The sequence below is a fragment of the Bufo bufo genome, chromosome 6 (genome assembly GCF_905171765.1).
Source record: "Bufo bufo chromosome 6, aBufBuf1.1, whole genome shotgun sequence".
NCBI lineage: Eukaryota > Metazoa > Chordata > Amphibia > Anura > Bufonidae > Bufo > Bufo bufo.
Genome location: NC_053394.1, coordinates 95,836,863 through 95,855,035, shown reverse-complemented (window position 1 = coordinate 95,855,035; position 18,173 = coordinate 95,836,863). Strand labels below are relative to the sequence as shown.

General features: G+C 41.7%; 1 protein-coding gene across 8 annotated transcripts in view; it reads left to right on the top strand.

The window, feature by feature from the left end:
* The window catches only part of ANK3 (ankyrin 3), a 753,651-nt gene that overhangs the window by 489,846 nt on the left and 245,632 nt on the right, over nt 1–18,173 (top strand). For all 8 annotated transcript variants that reach the window (XM_040437293.1, XM_040437301.1, XM_040437297.1 and 5 more), the window contains 3 exons: nt 10,797–10,901; nt 12,882–12,980; nt 13,761–13,859. In XM_040437293.1, coding sequence (XP_040293227.1) covers nt 10,797–10,901; nt 12,882–12,980; nt 13,761–13,859 — 303 coding nt within the window. The remainder of the gene's footprint in view (nt 1–10,796; nt 10,902–12,881; nt 12,981–13,760; nt 13,860–18,173) is intronic.

Here is an 18,173-nt window from a genome sequence, read left to right as displayed (position 1 = left end):
CTGGTTCCCGTTATGCAAGACGGAAAACAAAGTCCTGTCGACAGGACTTTGTTTTCCGTCTTGCATAACAGGACCCAGACGGATCCGTTATGTTTTCCCATAGACTTCTATTAGGACGGAGCAAAATGGAATGCCTCTTAAAGGCTTCTGTTTTGCATTCCATCCTTTGGATTCCGTTATGTTCCGTTATAACCCTGTTATAACGGAAAGCCATAACGGACTCCATAATGCTAGTGTGAACCCACCCTTAGTTGTATACTGTGATAGCAATTGGTGCTAATGTTGACCTCGTCCTTTTATTCTTCTTCTTCTGCTGCAGCAAGGCCATGTTAGAACAGAACCTTTTTGCATAATTTACTCACCAAAAGGAATGAATAATCCTTATCTAACCAACTAACTTGACCTGAATGATCTTTTTCTCCAGCACATTTGTGGTGCAGAGGAATTTTTGTGCTCCATACAACTCTATGTGAGATACAGAAACATTCGCAGAGAGCTCTAGAGATAATAGACCTTGAGTTCTCTTAAAGGGAACCGGTCACATTGAAAATGCAGTCCATTCAGCAGGCGGCATGTTATATTACCTGAATAGATTGATATACTGTAGATAGTTTTGTGGAAAAAGTTTAAGCATAAATAATTCCCTGCTTATTCTCACCTTCAGTCTGGCGGACTGTCCTAATCAGTGACTGACAGAAATCTTTGTATGTAACCTCACACAAGATGTGCTGTAAATCACTAAAAAGAGCACCCACTGAACCTCTAACCCCGGAATGAGAAGAATGGATTGCAGTGCAACAGTTTCCCTTTAAGTGTTACTCACCTTAACTTTATTTACTGATAAATCCTCTTAATATACTAGCAGACGTCCCTCCCAGGTAACGTCCAGATCTACCCAGGTATAGCCATTTCATATAGTAATTTTTTTTACTTTTCTTATAACTCCCTGTCACATGATGCTGTGAAGGTTGATTAGTTCATTAAATTGCCTAAAAAAGGGGTGACATTTAGTAGATTACTTAATTTGGTAATTAATCCAGGGATCTGCTCTCCAAATCTGGAGCTTAAATGGATTTTATTCTTCTAAAACCAGGCAATATGGAATCAAGGATCAGTGTCTTTTATTTAGGACCACTGTAGCGTAGCTCACACAATTCTAAAATGCCATGTATGTGACCCAGAAAATAGTTGTTCAACTTTTTTGTGAATGAGCTCATAACACTTTGTGATGTGTTCTGTCATCATAGGTCATATAGTGGCCACATTTGCTTAAAGGGGTTCTCTAGGTGTTTACAAAATCTGATCGCCTGGCGCCTTTTGTGCTATTAAGTTAAGAGAGTTTGGTTAGTACCTACCCCTTCCATCAGGCCACCATCTCCACTGCATCACTCAGATCCTGAGCGCATGCATCCCCAAGTCTTCCTGTTCTGCTGCAAATTCTGTATAAGCAGCTGAAGGGGCAGACTTGAGAACACATGCAGTTGGGTCCTGAGCACAAGTACCCGCAGCCAGTGTGACTCTGGGGGAATTGGCGGCCTGACAAGGGTGAAAGTACTGACCAAACTCTCTTCCTACAACAGGAAAAAAGGATGCCAGATTTTTTAAGCCTGGAGAACCCCTTTAATGCTATTTCTGGTAATTGTATGCTCATAGGGCCAGATTTATCATTACTCTGACAGCTCACTCCACTTTCACATATGGCTAAAGTCAGTTTTAGCCAAGTCAGATTTATGATCGGCCCTTTAAGACTGTAACAAATGTGGTTTGACGGTAGCAGTTTATCCGTCATAAGCAGCTTTACAAAAGTCGCACATCTTTACAAAAAAGTCGTACGTCTTTACGAAAAAGTTGCATGTTCTATTAAAAAGTCTCATAAGATAAGCATGGTCCTCACTGGAGTGAAATTGCGCACTTTTTTGCGACTTTTTAAATAGTCGCAATAGTAAATCTGTCGAGAGATTCATTTACATAAGAAAACACGCCCACTTTTAGTAAACTGGCGAACATAGTGCAGAGCAGAAAAAAGTCGCAAATTTTTGCGCAGTTTTAGTGATTGCGCAAAAATTTGCGACTTTTTCACTCCATTATTCTGACTTGAGCTAATGATAAATCTGGCCCATAGAGTCTTGCTTTGTATCGGGCTCTTGCCTAAAACTGGGTTAAAGTCTTAGTTGTGCTGACAGGCCCCATGCACATGGTACAGCTGTGATCCAATGGTGTACAATCCGCCTCTGGCTCATACTGCATGCAATCTTCCAAAAAAGAAGCCCCAAAAAAGAAGCCTCCATAGGGGCATCTATGGGTGATGGATATTACTCAGTGGTGTCCAGTAAACTCCTATGTCTGAGGTTTCTGGGGAGAAATCTTTCTGATGGAAACCTCCAGTGAACAGGGTAAATAGAGCCTAAGGTTTCATTTTGGGCCATTAGACCATATAGAAACATGTTAAGGAATAAGGACAAGACGCGTTTGCCGTTTCCTGCCTGGTACCTTTCGGTAGACATACAACTTAGTTCCACTATTCTTGTGGAAGAAAGCCTCTGAGCAAATGTTAAGAGTAAATACAGATGTTAACCTTTGCAGTTTGTACAAGGCCGTATGAAAGAAAGTCTTTTCCTCTGACCCACTTTATGAGTAATGTCTCCGCCATCTGTGCACGTTTAGTTCTCACATAGCTGAAGGTGACATCTTCAAATAATTGGTGCATATCAAGCTCTGTTCTTTCATGATTTATGTCATGTGTAGCATTCGCAATGAAGGTTTAGCGTGGATGTTCCTTACTACTGTTTTGTGTATATAACATTTTAAGACTGCTAGAATAAGAAAGAAAAAATAAGTCATTGCTAAGGTCATCCACTATGAAATGTGACTGATTCTGTCTACTAGAGTGTATTTGTCATTGGATCTTCCCTTATTACAGACCATCAGGTATTGGACAGAATCATTGTATAGCTGATACCACCGATATATTATAGGGCTATTAGGTTTGAGTTTCCACGAGAAAAGAGATGCGTAGCAGACCACGCTTTTCTTGCCATCAGTGAGTGACAGAAACCAGATGGAGGAGACAGTAAGGCCATGTAAACATAGCAGAGCATGTGTAATCTAAATTATAGTAGCGCAATAAATTTTTGCGTCCGCAGAGAAGTACAAAACTGTAGGCAAGGATAAAAAGTTCTATAGTAAAGCATAAACCACATTCCAGGATCATGTGAGGACTGCATACAGCTTTCCTAAAATGGGAGCAGGTCCCATCTAAGGAAAACCGAACAGGTTGTCTGCAACAAATCTGCCAGGTTCAAATTCAACCTGGTAGGTCCAGTAGATGAGTGCTCAACTCCTCTGAAAGTATGGGAGTGTAAATGGTGTGGACCTGAAAGAGGATTGTCAAACTCAGGATTGTGTCTTTATGATAAATAAATGTGCAGCAAAAGAGACCAAAATAAAGTAGAAGATCATAGGAAACCCAACTTATATGTACTTTTTATCAAAGTTGCTGTTAGTTGTGACCATGTTCACGTGAGAACCTGGTCTCTTTGAGGTGCCACCAGCCGGGTCTGTATTTTAATATGCTATTGGAATTTGTCCTGCTGTTTAGGTGGGTGAGCCACATGGTTTGATTGCCATTAGGGAAACCATTGTCATCAAGGGTGTCCTTGATCTGCAACAATGTTTAGGTACTGTAGGTTTTATGTGTTAGTGACATCCACATCTGATGCTTATATGTCCGTTGTAGATGCTTTTAGAATTAGACATAGGTCAGCTTCGGCATTCTGACTTGTCCGTGGCTACATAGTCCTATAGACAACATGCTCTGGGTATTCTGATGCCTTTATACACTGCTCAAAAAAATAAAGGGAACACTTAAACAACACAATGTAACTCCAAGTCAATCACACTTCTGTGAAATCAAACTGTCCACTTAGGAAGCAACACTGAGTGACAATCAATTTCACATGCTGTTGTGCAAATGGGATAGACAACAGGTGGAAATTATAGGCAATTAGCAAGACACCCCCAATAAAGGAGTGGTTCTGCAGGTGGTGACCACCGACCACTTCTCAGTTCCTATGCTTCCTGGCTGATGTTTTGGTCACTTTTGAATGCTGGCGGTGCTTTCACTCTAGTGGTAGCATGAGACGGAGTCTACAACCCATACAAGTGGCTCAGGTAGTGCAGCTTATCCGGGATGGCACATCAATGCGAGCTGTGGCAAGAAGGTTTACTGTGTCTGTCAGAGTAGTGTCCAGAGCATGGAGGCGCTACCAGGAGACAGGCCAGTACATCAGGAGACGTGGAGGAGGCCGTAGGAGGGCAACAACCCAGCAGCAGGACCGCTACCTCTGCCTTTGTGCAAAGAGGAACAGGAGGAGCACTGCCAGAGCCCTGCAAAATGACCTCCAGCAGGCCACAAATGTGCATGTGTCTGCTCAAACGGTCAGAAACAGACTCCATGAGGGTGATATGAGGGCCCGACGTCCACAGGTGGGGGTTGTGCTTACAGCCCAACACTGTGCAGGACGTTTGGCATTTGCCAGAGAACACCAAGATTGGCAAATTCGCCACTGGCGCCCTGTGCTCTTCACAAATGAAAGCAGGTTCACACTGAGCACATGTGACAGACGTGACAGTCTGGAGACGCCGTGGAGAACGTTCTGCTGCCTGCAACATCCTCCAGCATGACCGGTTTGGCATTGGGTCAGTAATGGTGTGGGGTGGCATTTCTTTGGAGGGCCGCACAGCCCTCCATGTGCTCGCCAGAGGTAGCCTGACTGCCATTAGGTACCGAGATGAGATCCTCAGACCCCTTGTGAGACCATATGCTGGTGCGGTTGGCCCTGGGTTCCTCCGAATGCAAGACAATGCTAGACCTCATGTGGTTGGAGTGTGTCAGCAGTTCCTGCAAGACGAAGGCATTGATGCTATGGACTGGCCCGCCCGTTCCCCAGACCTGAATCCAATTGAGCACATCTGGGACATCATGTCTCGCTCTATCCACCAACGTCACGTTGCACCACAGACTGTCCAGGAGTTGGCAGATGCTTTAGTCCAGGTCTGGGAGGAGATCCCTCAGGAGACTGTCTGCCACCTCCTCAGGAGCATGCACAGGCATTGTAGGGAGGTCATACAGGCACGTGGAGGCCATACACACTACTGAGCCTCATTTTGACTTGTTTTAAGGACATTACATCAAAGTTGGATCAGCCTGTAGTGTGTTTTTCCACTTTAATTTTGAGTGTGACTCCAAATCCAGACCTCCATGGGTTGAAAAATTTGATTTTAATTTTTTAATTTTTGTGTGATTTTGTTGTCAGCACATTCAACTATGTAAAGAACAAAGTATTTCAGAAGAATATTTAATTAACTCAGATCTAGGATGTGTTATTTTTGTGTTCCCTTTATTTTTTTGAGCAGTGTATCATAGCCGTCATTTTCCTTTTCAGCAGTTTATGCTAGAGTAACTCTTCTGTGGGACTGGACCAGGCTGACTAACCTTTGGTCCCCAAGAGACATCAGTGACCCTTTAATTCAAATGACCATGTCGCCAATCCAAGGGTTGTCCTCCCCTGGATCACTTCTGGTAGATAATAATCTCCGCATACTGGAAGCACCGTACAAGGCCTTGAGTTTTGGAGCTCTGCCCAGTCATCTAGCCATTACATTTTAGTCTTTGTCAAAATCACTTAGATCCTTTTGCTTGTCCGTTTATCCTGCTTCAAAACATCAGCATCATGAATTGACTGCTTGCTGCCCAATACAGTATATCACACCCTTTGAGAGGTTCTATTATTATCAGACAGTCAATGTTATTCACTTGACCTATCAGGTTTTTTAAAATGTTTTATGTATGATTGGTGTATTTTCGTACCCGTCGTTTCAGATAATTTTTCAGAATAAGCTGCCATGTGTGTATAGATGAGTGATCGCACTGTATCTGGCCATTGTATGAATTGTATATGCATTTTTTAGCATTTTTCTTATTTTTGCTCTCTGCATCTCTAAGCTCTAATTCTAATTATGTTCCTGAGCTGGTGGGTGGAGCTGTAATGATCTCTATTTTCATGAACTACTGACTGCTTCTCATTCTCAATGGTCAAATACAGCATCGTGCACCATGGTTTGCGCACTTTTGTTTCACTGCATTTGGGCAACAAATAAAAATAAGATAATAATATAGATATAATTTAAAACCTGTAGAGACTTATTGGACAAAACTCATTTTAGGACTTATGGCACCCATCAACCCCACAGCTTCAGCCTATGCCGATATTTTAATCTACTGTCACCAAGAAGGTAACTTAAAGGGCAACGTGTTTTTTGCATTACATATACTGATTGAGAATCATGCTCAAACAGTATACGGCTTGCAGTAGACTTTCTATATTTATCCACGGCATGTCTATACATTTTTGCTTCCATGATTTTTTAGGTGCTTTAGTGGCTCAGCTAAGCATATACAGGGAGTGCAGAATTATTAGGCAAGTTGTATTTTTGAGGATTAATTTTATTATTGAACAACAACCATGTTCTCAATGAACCCAAAAAACTCATTAATATCAAAGCTGAATAATTTTGGAAGTAGTTTTTAGTTTGTTTTTAGTTTTAGCTATTTTAGGGGGATATCTGTGTGTGCAGGTGACTATTACTGTGCATAATTATTAGGCAACTTAACAAAAAACAAATATATACCCATTTCAATTATTTATTTTTACCAGTGAAACCAATATAACATCTCAACATTCACAAATATACATTTCTGACATTCAAAAACAAAACAAAAACAAATCAGTGACCAATATAGCCACCTTTCTTTGCAAGGACACTCAAAAGCCTGCCATCCATGGATTCTGTCAGTGTTTTGATCTGTTCACCATCAACATTGCGTGCAGCAGCAACCACAGCCTCCCAGACACTGTTCAGAGAGGTGTACTGTTTTCCCTCCTTGTAAATCTCACATTTGATGATGGACCACAGGTTCTCAATGGGGTTCAGATCAGGTGAACAAGGAGGCCATGTCATTAGATTTTCTTCTTTTATACCCTTTCTTGGCAGCCACGCTGTGGAGTACTTGGACGCGTGTGATGGAGCATTGTCCTGCATGAAAATTATGTTTTTCTTGAAGGATGCAGACTTCTTCCTGTACCACTGCTTGAAGAAGGTGTCTTCCAGAAACTGGCAGTAGGACTGGGAGTTGAGCTTGACTCCATCCTCAACCCGAAAAGGCCCCACAAGCTCATCTTTGATGATACCAGCCCAAACCAGTACTCCACCTCCACCTTGCTGGCGTCTGAGTCGGACTGGAGCTCTCTGCCCTTTACCAATCCAGCCACGGGCCCATCCATCTGGCCCATCAAGACTCACTCTCATTTCATCAGTCCATAAAACCTTAGAAAAATCAGTCTTGAGATATTTCTTGGCCCAGTCTTGACGTTTCAGCTTGTGTGTCTTGTTCAGTGGTGGTCGTCTTTCAGCCTTTCTTACCTTGGCCATGTCTCTGAGTATTGCACACCTTGTGCTTTGGGGCACTCCAGTGATGTTGCAGCTCTGAAATATGGCCAAACTGGTGGCAAGTGGCATCTTGGCAGCTGCACGCTTGACTTTTCTCAGTTCATGGGCAGTTATTTTGCGCCTTGGTTTTTCCACACGCTTCTTGCGACCCTGTTGACTATTTTGAATGAAACGCTTGATTGTTCGATGATCACGCTTCAGAAGCTTTGCAATTTTAAGAGTGCTGCATCCCTCTGCAAGATATCTCACTATTTTTGACTTTTCTGAGCCTGTCAAGTCCTTCTTTTGACCCATTTTGCCAAAGGAAAGGAAGTTGCCTAATAATTATGCACACCTAATATAGGGTGTTGATGTCATTAGACCACACCCCTTCTCATTACAGAGATGCACATCACCTAATATGCTTAATTGGTAGTAGACTTTCGAGCCTATACAGCTTGGAGTAAGACAACATGCATAAAGAGGATGATGTGGTCAAAATACTCATTTGCCTAATAATTCTGCACTCCCTGTATGTGTTCCCAGTGGAAAGAGGGGCAAACACCCAGCACCCCCACCATCAGCTGTTTCAGGCTACCACAGGACCGGAATCTATACAGTGTACGGAGCTGGAGGCAGACAGCTCCATGCGCTATGTAGTGGCCGTGCCAGGGTGCTGCAGCTAAGCTCTATTTGTACTGAGCCTTCTGCTTCCACTCCAAACACTGATACTGAAACAGCTGATTGGCAGGGATGCCGGGTGTTGGACACCCACTGATCTGATATTAATGGCCTGAGGATAGGTTATCAATATCTTTAGCACAGAGAAGCCCTTTAAAGATGCACCAAATTTATCAGACCTTGCATGGCATTTGATAAATTTTACACAAATTATGGCAACATGATTTCTATAAAATTCTATATATATCACATTTTAAAAAATTAATTTCCTAAATTTGTAATCTCCAAAGTTTTATATTCAGACCGTTAGATTAATAATTATCAGATTATCTGAATGATTAGAAGCATAGTCTATCAATCTTATTTCACAAGTTAGATAACACCTTCGGCATCGTATTTCTAAAATTATAAAAGAAAATAATTATAGGAGGGGTAATATTTTGGGATCTTTAAACATGAACGATATTGTAATGTTTCAGTTTAAATTTTTTCAGGCAAATGATACAAATTTAGGGTCACTGATTGACTGCTAAACTCTAGCATATTCCGTCTATGCTAAGCAACAAAAGACATTGGCCCCTGTCCCAAAGCAAGATGCGAGCAATGCTGATCATTTGTTTTTGAAACAATCGCCGTTTTCAGAACACGTGTGAACTGGGTCCATGACGTCTGTTGCAGTGCACTCACTGCTACATAAACATCTACGTGCAGGGCAGGAAAAATCAGAATACATGTATTATCTGCAAAGCATAAAGAGGGCATATTGTTAATTGGAAGTGCTGGCGTAAATCATAAGAAATATGAAGACGGTGTGGGAGGATGTGATGAGCCTTTATAGTAAAAGTGTTAGGGTGAGACTTTATATCATTATAACATGTTTGTTCAGCTAGAATTGCATTGGATTGTACTGACTATCTATATAAAATGTATCTATAATACACATCTATCAACAGAAGTAGGTGTAAAAAAGCTTGCGTAAAGGTCTAAAAAAGATTGAGGGTTAGTGTTGGGCCCAGGCATATAAGCATCTTAGGGTACAAGTAATCATTCAATGTGCATCTAAATGCTACTCTATGTCTTATACAAGGCTCTGGATATTGACATGCAAGGTACCTACCTATAGGTGGCACCAGAAGATACAGTTCTCTTCCTTCTGAAGGAGAGCTACTTTGCATACTTTTTTCAAAGGAGAATTGCCTATAAGACTCCCTACAACAGCTGAATCTCAAGAGCTACATCAAAGGTGTCTCACCCAGTCACCAGAACCCTGCTCTATAATGACAAGGAGCAAGAACCTAGAGACCTATGTCCACAGATGAGGGACCTTGGTTTGGCTGATACCCATAGTCTCGTTTGAAGGCTTATAAATGGATTGGGTATTTATTGTTATCTATCTATAGGTGGCACTAGAAATACAGCTTTCTTGCTTATGAAGGAGAGTTTCTTTGCATACCTTTTTCCAGGGAGTATTGCTCGTTGACTCGCTGTGGCTACTGGATCTCTGCAGGAGAACCAGGGCTCCTGAGAATATTAAAGGGGTAGTCTCATCTGAGACATTGGTGGTACATCGCTCTCCGCTCACTTTGGGGGCTCGTTCTGGAGATAGGTACGTGTGGGACCCGCACCTATCTGACATTGGTGGTATAGCCTAGCGATATACCACCAATGTCTCAGAAGCGACAATACCTTTTACTATTTATTTCATTTGGTGTCATAAGTCCCATCAATTGAAACTAACTTTACCAAATATTGTTAGTGTTTTAATTTAATAATAGACCACAAATTCCTTTTATTAGTGGATAATATTTGGCCATGGTTATAATGTTACCTGATAAATTATATTAACTGAAAACAATCATATAATAATTAAACTTATATCTAATATATACAACCTTAAAACCATAGCCCAGGCATAGCCAGCTACACTAGCCTTCATATGATACTAGGTATAGCATACAAATATGGTTGTCATTTTACAGATCCTTAGAACGCAGATCTGTGATACAATCATGTACATAGGGTTGTGAGACAAATCTGTGAAACAGTGAGCACCCTTTGTAGGTTGCAGGTATTGCTATACCTTGTGGAACTGGAGCAATAATAATTATGGAGTATTGTTGCCTGACCTGCCCTTTGAATCTAATGTGGATATAGACAAAAGGAATTCAAGAGGTCCATGTAATCTTCAGACTAAAAGCAAATTAATGTAGTTGGATAACCCAAAAGTGCAACCATAACCTTATAGAAAATAATTCACCTGTTATAAGGGAACGGCCACACGGTCAGGTTTTCTGATGCAGTTTTGGAAACCATAATCAGGACTGGATCACAATAGTAGAGAAAGTATAAAGGACAGATACAACTTCTGTTTTTTTTTTAAATGAATTTCTGGTTTTGCTTTCCAATAGTCTCCATAGTGCTGTGGTCCTCATCAGAGACGCAGACATGTGTAGACCCTCACTATACATATATTCCAGATAATGTACTTTGATTCCACCATTTCCATAGACTGATATATGTGTTAGTTTAATTTCGAAGTTTAAAAAAAAAAAAATTTAGATTCTGGAATGGTATTTTGTAGTATCAGCTTTATAACCTGATGGTATTTATTCTTTTTTGTCTTGCAGCCGTCTGACACAAGTGCGAGTTACCTGAGAGCTGCCAGAGCCGGTAACATAGAAAAGGCTCTTGACTATTTGAAAAATGGTGTGGATATTAACGTCTGCAATCAGGTAAATACTCTGGAATAGAGAATCCGAAGTTATCCGATATATATTAAGGCTGTTTTATATGGGTCGATGTTCAGGCAATTATCAGGAATGAACCGATCATACCTGACAACTGCCTGATCATCTCCTCTGTATGGGAATGAATAACGGCTGCTGCAATTGCCTTGCCCCATACAGTTATATTGTTTGATGGCAGCATGTCCCTGATTACACGGGCAAGCGATGATTTTATGGGCCTGATAGAAGATGCAATCACCCTATGAACAAGAGTTTGCTCATTGATCGGGTGATCAGCAGAGGCAATTATCAGGAACGAACGTTTGGACAAATACTTAACCTCAATAATAGCCCTGATCCTCTGCCCCTGTAAAAGGACCTTTACATCAGGTTATTGGTTGTATTCTGATGTTTAGCTTAAAAAAAAAATATTAAATTTTTTTATTACAAGGACAAAGCCACATATTAGTGAGATCTCTAAGATTGGATCCACATTCATTTCAAAAGCAAAGATGCTGCTGTGATTTGTAGATCTTCATTATTTCGGATTTCTGACAAAGGTTTTTGTGGGAAATCTGTATCCCTATTGAAAGCCCTATAACTGTCTGGAGTGCCTTCATATTGGAAATTGGAATTTGGTGGGAGTTGGTGGGGTCTGTTCAATAGTATCTGTCAGCTCTCCTGACATGTTCATTTAAAGTTACATTCACATCACATCGCAGAACAACAAAAATAAAGGATGTTCCAGATCATCACTGAAACCAAAGGAGCCAAACAGGCCCCATTGACAAATAGGGTTTGGTTTCTGTTTGGGTGTCCACCTTTGACTTTTTTTTATCCTCTCTTGTTGTCGGATTCTGTGATGGAGGCCCAAAACACAACCTCCGAGCAGATGTAAACAAGCTCTAAATGAATAATTGTATTTCCAATAATATGACAATTATGGAACATCTTTTCATATAGCTCTGCATTCTTCTATTCTTCTCCAGTTGGGGAATGTCCCTGCACAGTCCTACACTGGCCATTCAGTGCTGCCAGTGTCAGACTATGTAGGGACACACCTTTTTGATCAGGGGAATTGTAACGCCCAGTTGTCGGTTTATTCCAAAATTTCTGAAGAGTAACCGAAGAACGGCTTATCACACAGTTATAAGAAAAGATGCTCCAAAAACATTATTTCATGGGAGAGTACTAAAGCAGACATGCCAGAAGAGATGAAAGGTCCTCTTTAACATGAGACTTCAATATTAGGAAATAGAGTACACAACTCTTACTGTGAATACTATATCCCAGTCACTGGGTAGATAGAAAAGAGTAGGGATCCCAGGAAAGAGCCCTGAGGGGCAGCAACAAAGTGAGGGCGAGAGTAAGAGGTGGCGAATGAGTGGGAGACATTGAATGTTAGGTTGGGGAGGTATGAGGTGATGTAGGAAAGTGCCCTATCTTTGATGCCAAGGGGCAGCATTGTTTGGAATAGACGAATATAGCATGCTGAAGATAGGTTTAAAGGGGTTTTCTGGGACTTTTTTAGTGATGATCTACACTCTGGCTAAGTCATCAATATCTGATTGGTTGGGGTTCGGCTCCTGGGATCCCCACCAATCAGTTGCTTCAGAAGGCACTGGTGCTTGCTGTAGCCCTCTGGCCTTCTCCAGCTTTGCCTAGGCCATGTGACGCCTAGGCGTAGCTCAGCCCTGTTGAAGTGAATGGGGCTGAGTTGTGCTACCAAGCACAACCACTATACAATGGAGGACACTGTGCTTGGTGAGCAGAGTGAAGGATGCAGCACTACTGCGAGCACTGGTGCCTTCTCAAACAGCTGATCAGCGGAGGTCACAGGTGTCAGACCCCCACCGATCAGATACTGATGACCTATCCAGAGGAAACTCCTTTAAGGGAAGGACTATGGCATATCTACACTATATAAGATGTGTTATTGTTACCTACTGTACATGTTCAATAATAATGTGTATTTCTCATTACCAGAATGGACTGAACGCTCTTCATCTTGCATCCAAAGAAGGTCATGTAGAAATAGTGTCAGAACTCATCCAACGAGGTGTTGATGTGGATGCAGCGACCAAGGTGTGTGGCCTACATCTAATTTTATGTCAAAGATCCAGTTCATATGTTCACCAATTCATAAGCCCTCTTGACAGAAGTATTGTGTTGCACATTTCAGTCTTAATTGGTGCAGCCAATGTCTCCTCTGTTTATCGGTCTCTTCAAGCTGAATGGTACTTCCCATGGGCATTGCAGTAAGGGTAAAGGGGCAACCTGAAACGATGGTGAAATGTCTCATCACTGTGACAGGATCTCAAGAGGCTGATGCAATATGTAGTGCTGCATTTGCTCCTTTTTCTTAAAGTTCTTCATAAAAAAGAACTTCAAGAACAATCAACAACCACCAGTGCCAAACAACTCCATTAAAATGCTCCTCTGGGAAATGGCCACAAGTAACCTGTCCTATAGTGTGAGTAGGACTGGTTTCCACCACTTGCATAGCTATCTAGGGTGAAGGGTGGGACCTCACTTCACACTACATTCTGGCACTTGGATATACTGCATACAGTATTGATGAGCGTTCCTGTCAGGCTGCTCAGCCATGATGGCATATCGTAGACAGGAACGCACCATTACCATATATTGTATAGCAGTGTAGTGTCTCCTCACTCCCTCCTAGGTAGCTCTGCAAGTGGAGGCCACCAGTCCTGCTCACATTCTAGGACAGATTGCTTTAAAAAATTTGTGAGAAATGCTTTTAGGTAGCAAAACAGTTTTTATTTTCTGATTTAAGCCTTTAAATGTAATATAGTTTGGAATAATATAAAAAAAGTCATATTTTATTCATGTTCCTTTTTACAGAAAGGAAACACAGCCCTTCACATAGCATCACTGGCTGGACAAAGAGAAGTCGTAAGAATTTTAGTAACAAATGGCGCAAACGTCAATGCACAGTCGCAGGTAAGCTATGGAATTTTTTGTATGTACTTGCTTCTAGATAATATAGATTTCCTCTTTGTAGTGGCATACGTAAAAGGGGGAGGGGGGAAGCACAAATAATATAGGCCTACAGAGAAATATGACACCCTATAGCCAACCAGGACTGAGCCCCTTCTATCCAAGTCCATAGTGTGACTCTATGAATACCCTTGCTTTTTTTGTGGTGCCTTTTGAAATGAACGGCCTGTAACATAATAACTTATGGCCAATAGAATATTCTGAGATAATCGTGTTTAAATTGGGAAAATCCGTTCCATGTTCACGTATGTAACTCTCCTGGTACAGGAAGGATGTGTAGCATTGTGCCAAGAATGTAGTCACAGACTTTACAAGAAGGAAAACAAGACCCTCAAAGACTATGATGTGCATTGACTACAGATCACTAAAAGCAGCATCCATTATAGTACACGTATCACGAAAACATAAAGTTCAGCATTGCTTGGAGATGTGTTAGAAACAATTTTACAGTTTCTGTCAAAATAATCTCATGCATTAAGAAATATACACACAATGCAGTAATCTTTGTGTAGTCTAGGAAATTTTATCTATTACTCATCGCTCAAAATAATATCTGAGAACTAAATGTCAGAAATCTATCATAAATTACTGGGAAAGAAGGAAAATCTTTGTCAAGTCAGCAGTGAAAGAAACGCTGAGCTGGCACCAGCGTGGGAGATTGCCAACCACTATTGTGTGGGCCACTGTACATTAATATTATTCAGCCATATAAGAGGACACAAGTCCTGTGACTCCTCCGCTTTCTTCTGTATGGCCTTTCATTGGATTTCTATCTAGTCTGGAAATATATTCTGTGTTTATTCATTGTGTTAAGTAGAGCAACACGGTAAAATCAGAACTTGACAGAACAATGCAAGAAAGAATTAAGAAGCATCTAAATAATATAGAACTAAACTATCTATCCTTCTATATCATCTTATCTGGTGAAATTACCCAAAACGCGGCCATACACATCTAATAGCTGTTGCGGCCATCCACATCCACGTTCAGTTCAGCTGAATAAGTATGTGTATTCAATGGGGAGAGTGGAGAAAGCTGCTACCGGACACTTCTAGCACCAGTTTAGCTCCCTGGGGAACAAAAGGATCGTCAAAAATAGTCTGATCCTTCTCTTCCCCAACATCATCTGTCAGGGGAAAGTCGGGAGCTTCCCACACACATTGGGCTGTTGGGCTGTTCCCACACACATTGGGAGGTTTGGGAGGCAATACACTAATGTCTATGGGAGCCTTAAGGCCTCGTTCTCGTTAGGCACACATTTGTATGACGCTCCCATTGATGTGGATAATTTCTGCGTAGAAAATTATCCACATTAAGAAAAGGAATGTTTTTTTTTTTGGTGCCCTTAGAGCAAGGAACACTAAAACAGAAGAGTAGCCCCTTTATTCTAAGGGTTAGTCAGGGTCCCCAAAGTTAAACCCCATTCATGATATACCATCACTTTTTGAGATGGGAATACCCTTTAAGGATTCTAGTAGCCATGCTTCAGTTGCAAGTTCTGAGCTGGTCCTTCAGTACAGTTGTGCAAACTACATTCTTACATAGTCTAAATGGATAATGAAAAAGTGAGAGTGTAAGCGCAGAACAGACAGAAACATTTTTCTTGGCTACAGAAACGTATTAAATTGCAAAACCAGCTTATGGAGGCATTCAGTGTCAGTTACTAAAATCCCCTCTCTCCTAATGACTTGATTGGCAGTTACGAGAACCCCACGCTGCCGGGACCTTCATGACCTTCAACTCATCTACAGTAGTTGCCTTGTTCCAGATCTTTGTTCAGCTGTTTGAGGAAGCTAGTTTAATGTGAGGATGACAGCTGCGGCACCCAAACTCATTTGAGTAGAATAATAGCTTATCTGAGTGGCCGCTAAAGTGCAAATGAAAAAGGTCTGGATTCTCTTTTTTCAAATTTGGGGTCGGGGCTGATGTCTGGGTATCTGATTGTCATTTGTGGCTTTGCACTCACTAGTTCAGCTTTGATTTGTCATTGTACAGATCCCCAAATGTAAAGGTAGACTGTCTTGGCAAACAGATCCCTTTGATGGGAGTCTGTTAGCAGTTTTGGACAGGCATAACTGCAGACAGAGCTTGATAGAGGCTGTGGAGAGCTAGACAAACATTCTTTTTGTGGAGCTTTTGTTATCAGGGGTAGTGTGAATATGAACTTTTATTCTGCAGGTCACCACTCCTGCAAGTGTCAGGAGGTGGTGCTTCTCTCTATAGTGAGCTGCTCTGAGTGACACACGTAGCATCAAACCAGAAGGTACAGCAGAAGGTACAGGCTATGGGAGCACATCACAGTGATGCTCCACCTTCTGGGCACCTGCAGGAGCAGTGCCTGGCATAATAAAAGTTCATATTCACACTCTCCTTGATAATAAAAACTCCACAATAGTATGTTTGTACTGCTTCAGTCCCAACCTAGCTCTTTCAGCAGTTATGACCATGCAACAGACCTCCTTTAAAGTTGGCATATTGCAGATACTAATTTAATTGGGGGTTTCCAGTAAAAATTATTTTTAACAAGTTCCTGCATCATGGCCCCTGAAACAAAATATTAATACTTACCTGCTCCATGCCGCTCAGGTGGTCCCCACTGCCTCCGCTCTCTCCATCTTCCGGTCCTGGCACTGTTTGCATCCACTAATCAATCTTCTTAATTTCGAATCATCCGGCTGTACAGGTAGTGAATGAACACCAAATTCCAAAGTTCCTCCTCTCACTACAGCTCCTGCGGAGGGAAGCGTACTAATAGTGAAGTACTGTATAAGCCCCTCACACGCGCTTCAGCTGTTATACTCACAGGGGAAGGTAGGAGTTAGGCACATAAAATCACACTTTTCATGGAACTTCACCCGATTTTCTTGTTTCTTTTGTAATCTGCTAGAGCATAAAAACTCCAATAGTGCAACACCGCTATTCACTTTTGCATACAATTCCTTTAATATACTTACAAGAGTAGGTTGACAAACAGCATTTAAAATCCTCTCAACCCGATAATCCAGTCAATTTTAATTTCTTAGTTGAGCTGTTGAATGCTGTGAGTTCAGCTCAAAGTATTCACTATGTAGTACATCCGCATCCGTTGCTCCGTTCCGTGGTCCGCATAAAACATATAACCTGTCCTATTCTTGTCCGTTTTGCGGACAAGAACAGGCAGTTATATTAATGGCTGTCCAAGCCGTTCCGCAAATTGCGGAACGCACACGGATGCCATCCGTGTTTTGTGGACCGCAAAACACACAACGGTCGTGTGCATGTAGCCTAAAGCAAAACAAAAATGCTAATTGCTTGGTGATCGTTCACACACATGAAAAGTTCATACACAAAACAGTCACCTTTTTTTCCTGGGTGTTACTTCACACTCTGTTGGAAGTTCTGCTTTGTCAAGTCCACAGGCAGGCATTAGGCCGCCTGTTCGCCCTCACAGGGGTCTGAGCCCTCCAGCCCGGCTGAAGCCGCGGATCCCAACACAGCCCTCAGATCACAACACACAGACCTCCTGAGCTCCACTGTCAGACGGAGGTAATCCTCCCCACCTGGCAGTGCTGGCTGGTTTTTATGCCTGCCAAAACCCAGCCTGGAACATGGGGAGTAGTCACCCACCCAGCACTTTGACTACTCCCAGTAAGAGCCATCCCGGATCAGCTATTACAGCCATACTAAGTATCAAGGTGTCAAACAGCAACTGCTGCTGACACATAAAAACTGTCTCTTACTCCACCGAGGCCAGGAACCTCGGAGACACGTACTTTGTACCTTCTTACAATACATACATGCTACAGACATAGTGCAGTGATGTCACAACAATACTTAGTGCACCAATCAGTAATATCTACTCAGACCTGATAAAATGTGAAGTTGCACGTATTGCGCAAAAAAAATGCGCATCATTAGGGCCAATTTGCGCAATCGCGAAAATAATGACTGGAGATAATTTATTGCGGATATTATGCGAAAAATTCGTGAAAATGAATATTGCCTATGCTGCTCATCACTACTGGTGATTACACTGCTAGTAAATATTTATTTTGGCACTTGTGCAAAAGGATACTTAATATGCAGCCCTCAATATATTATCCACTTTGTGAAAAGGATATTCCAAAATAAAATGGTGTCCCACTGCTAGGACCTTCAGCAATCAGGTGTAAAAGATTGCTCTAGTACTTAGATATTGATGGCCTATCCTGATGGTTCAACACCCATCACCCCCAACGATCACCTGTTTTGGACAGCACTGGTGCTGGAATTTATACA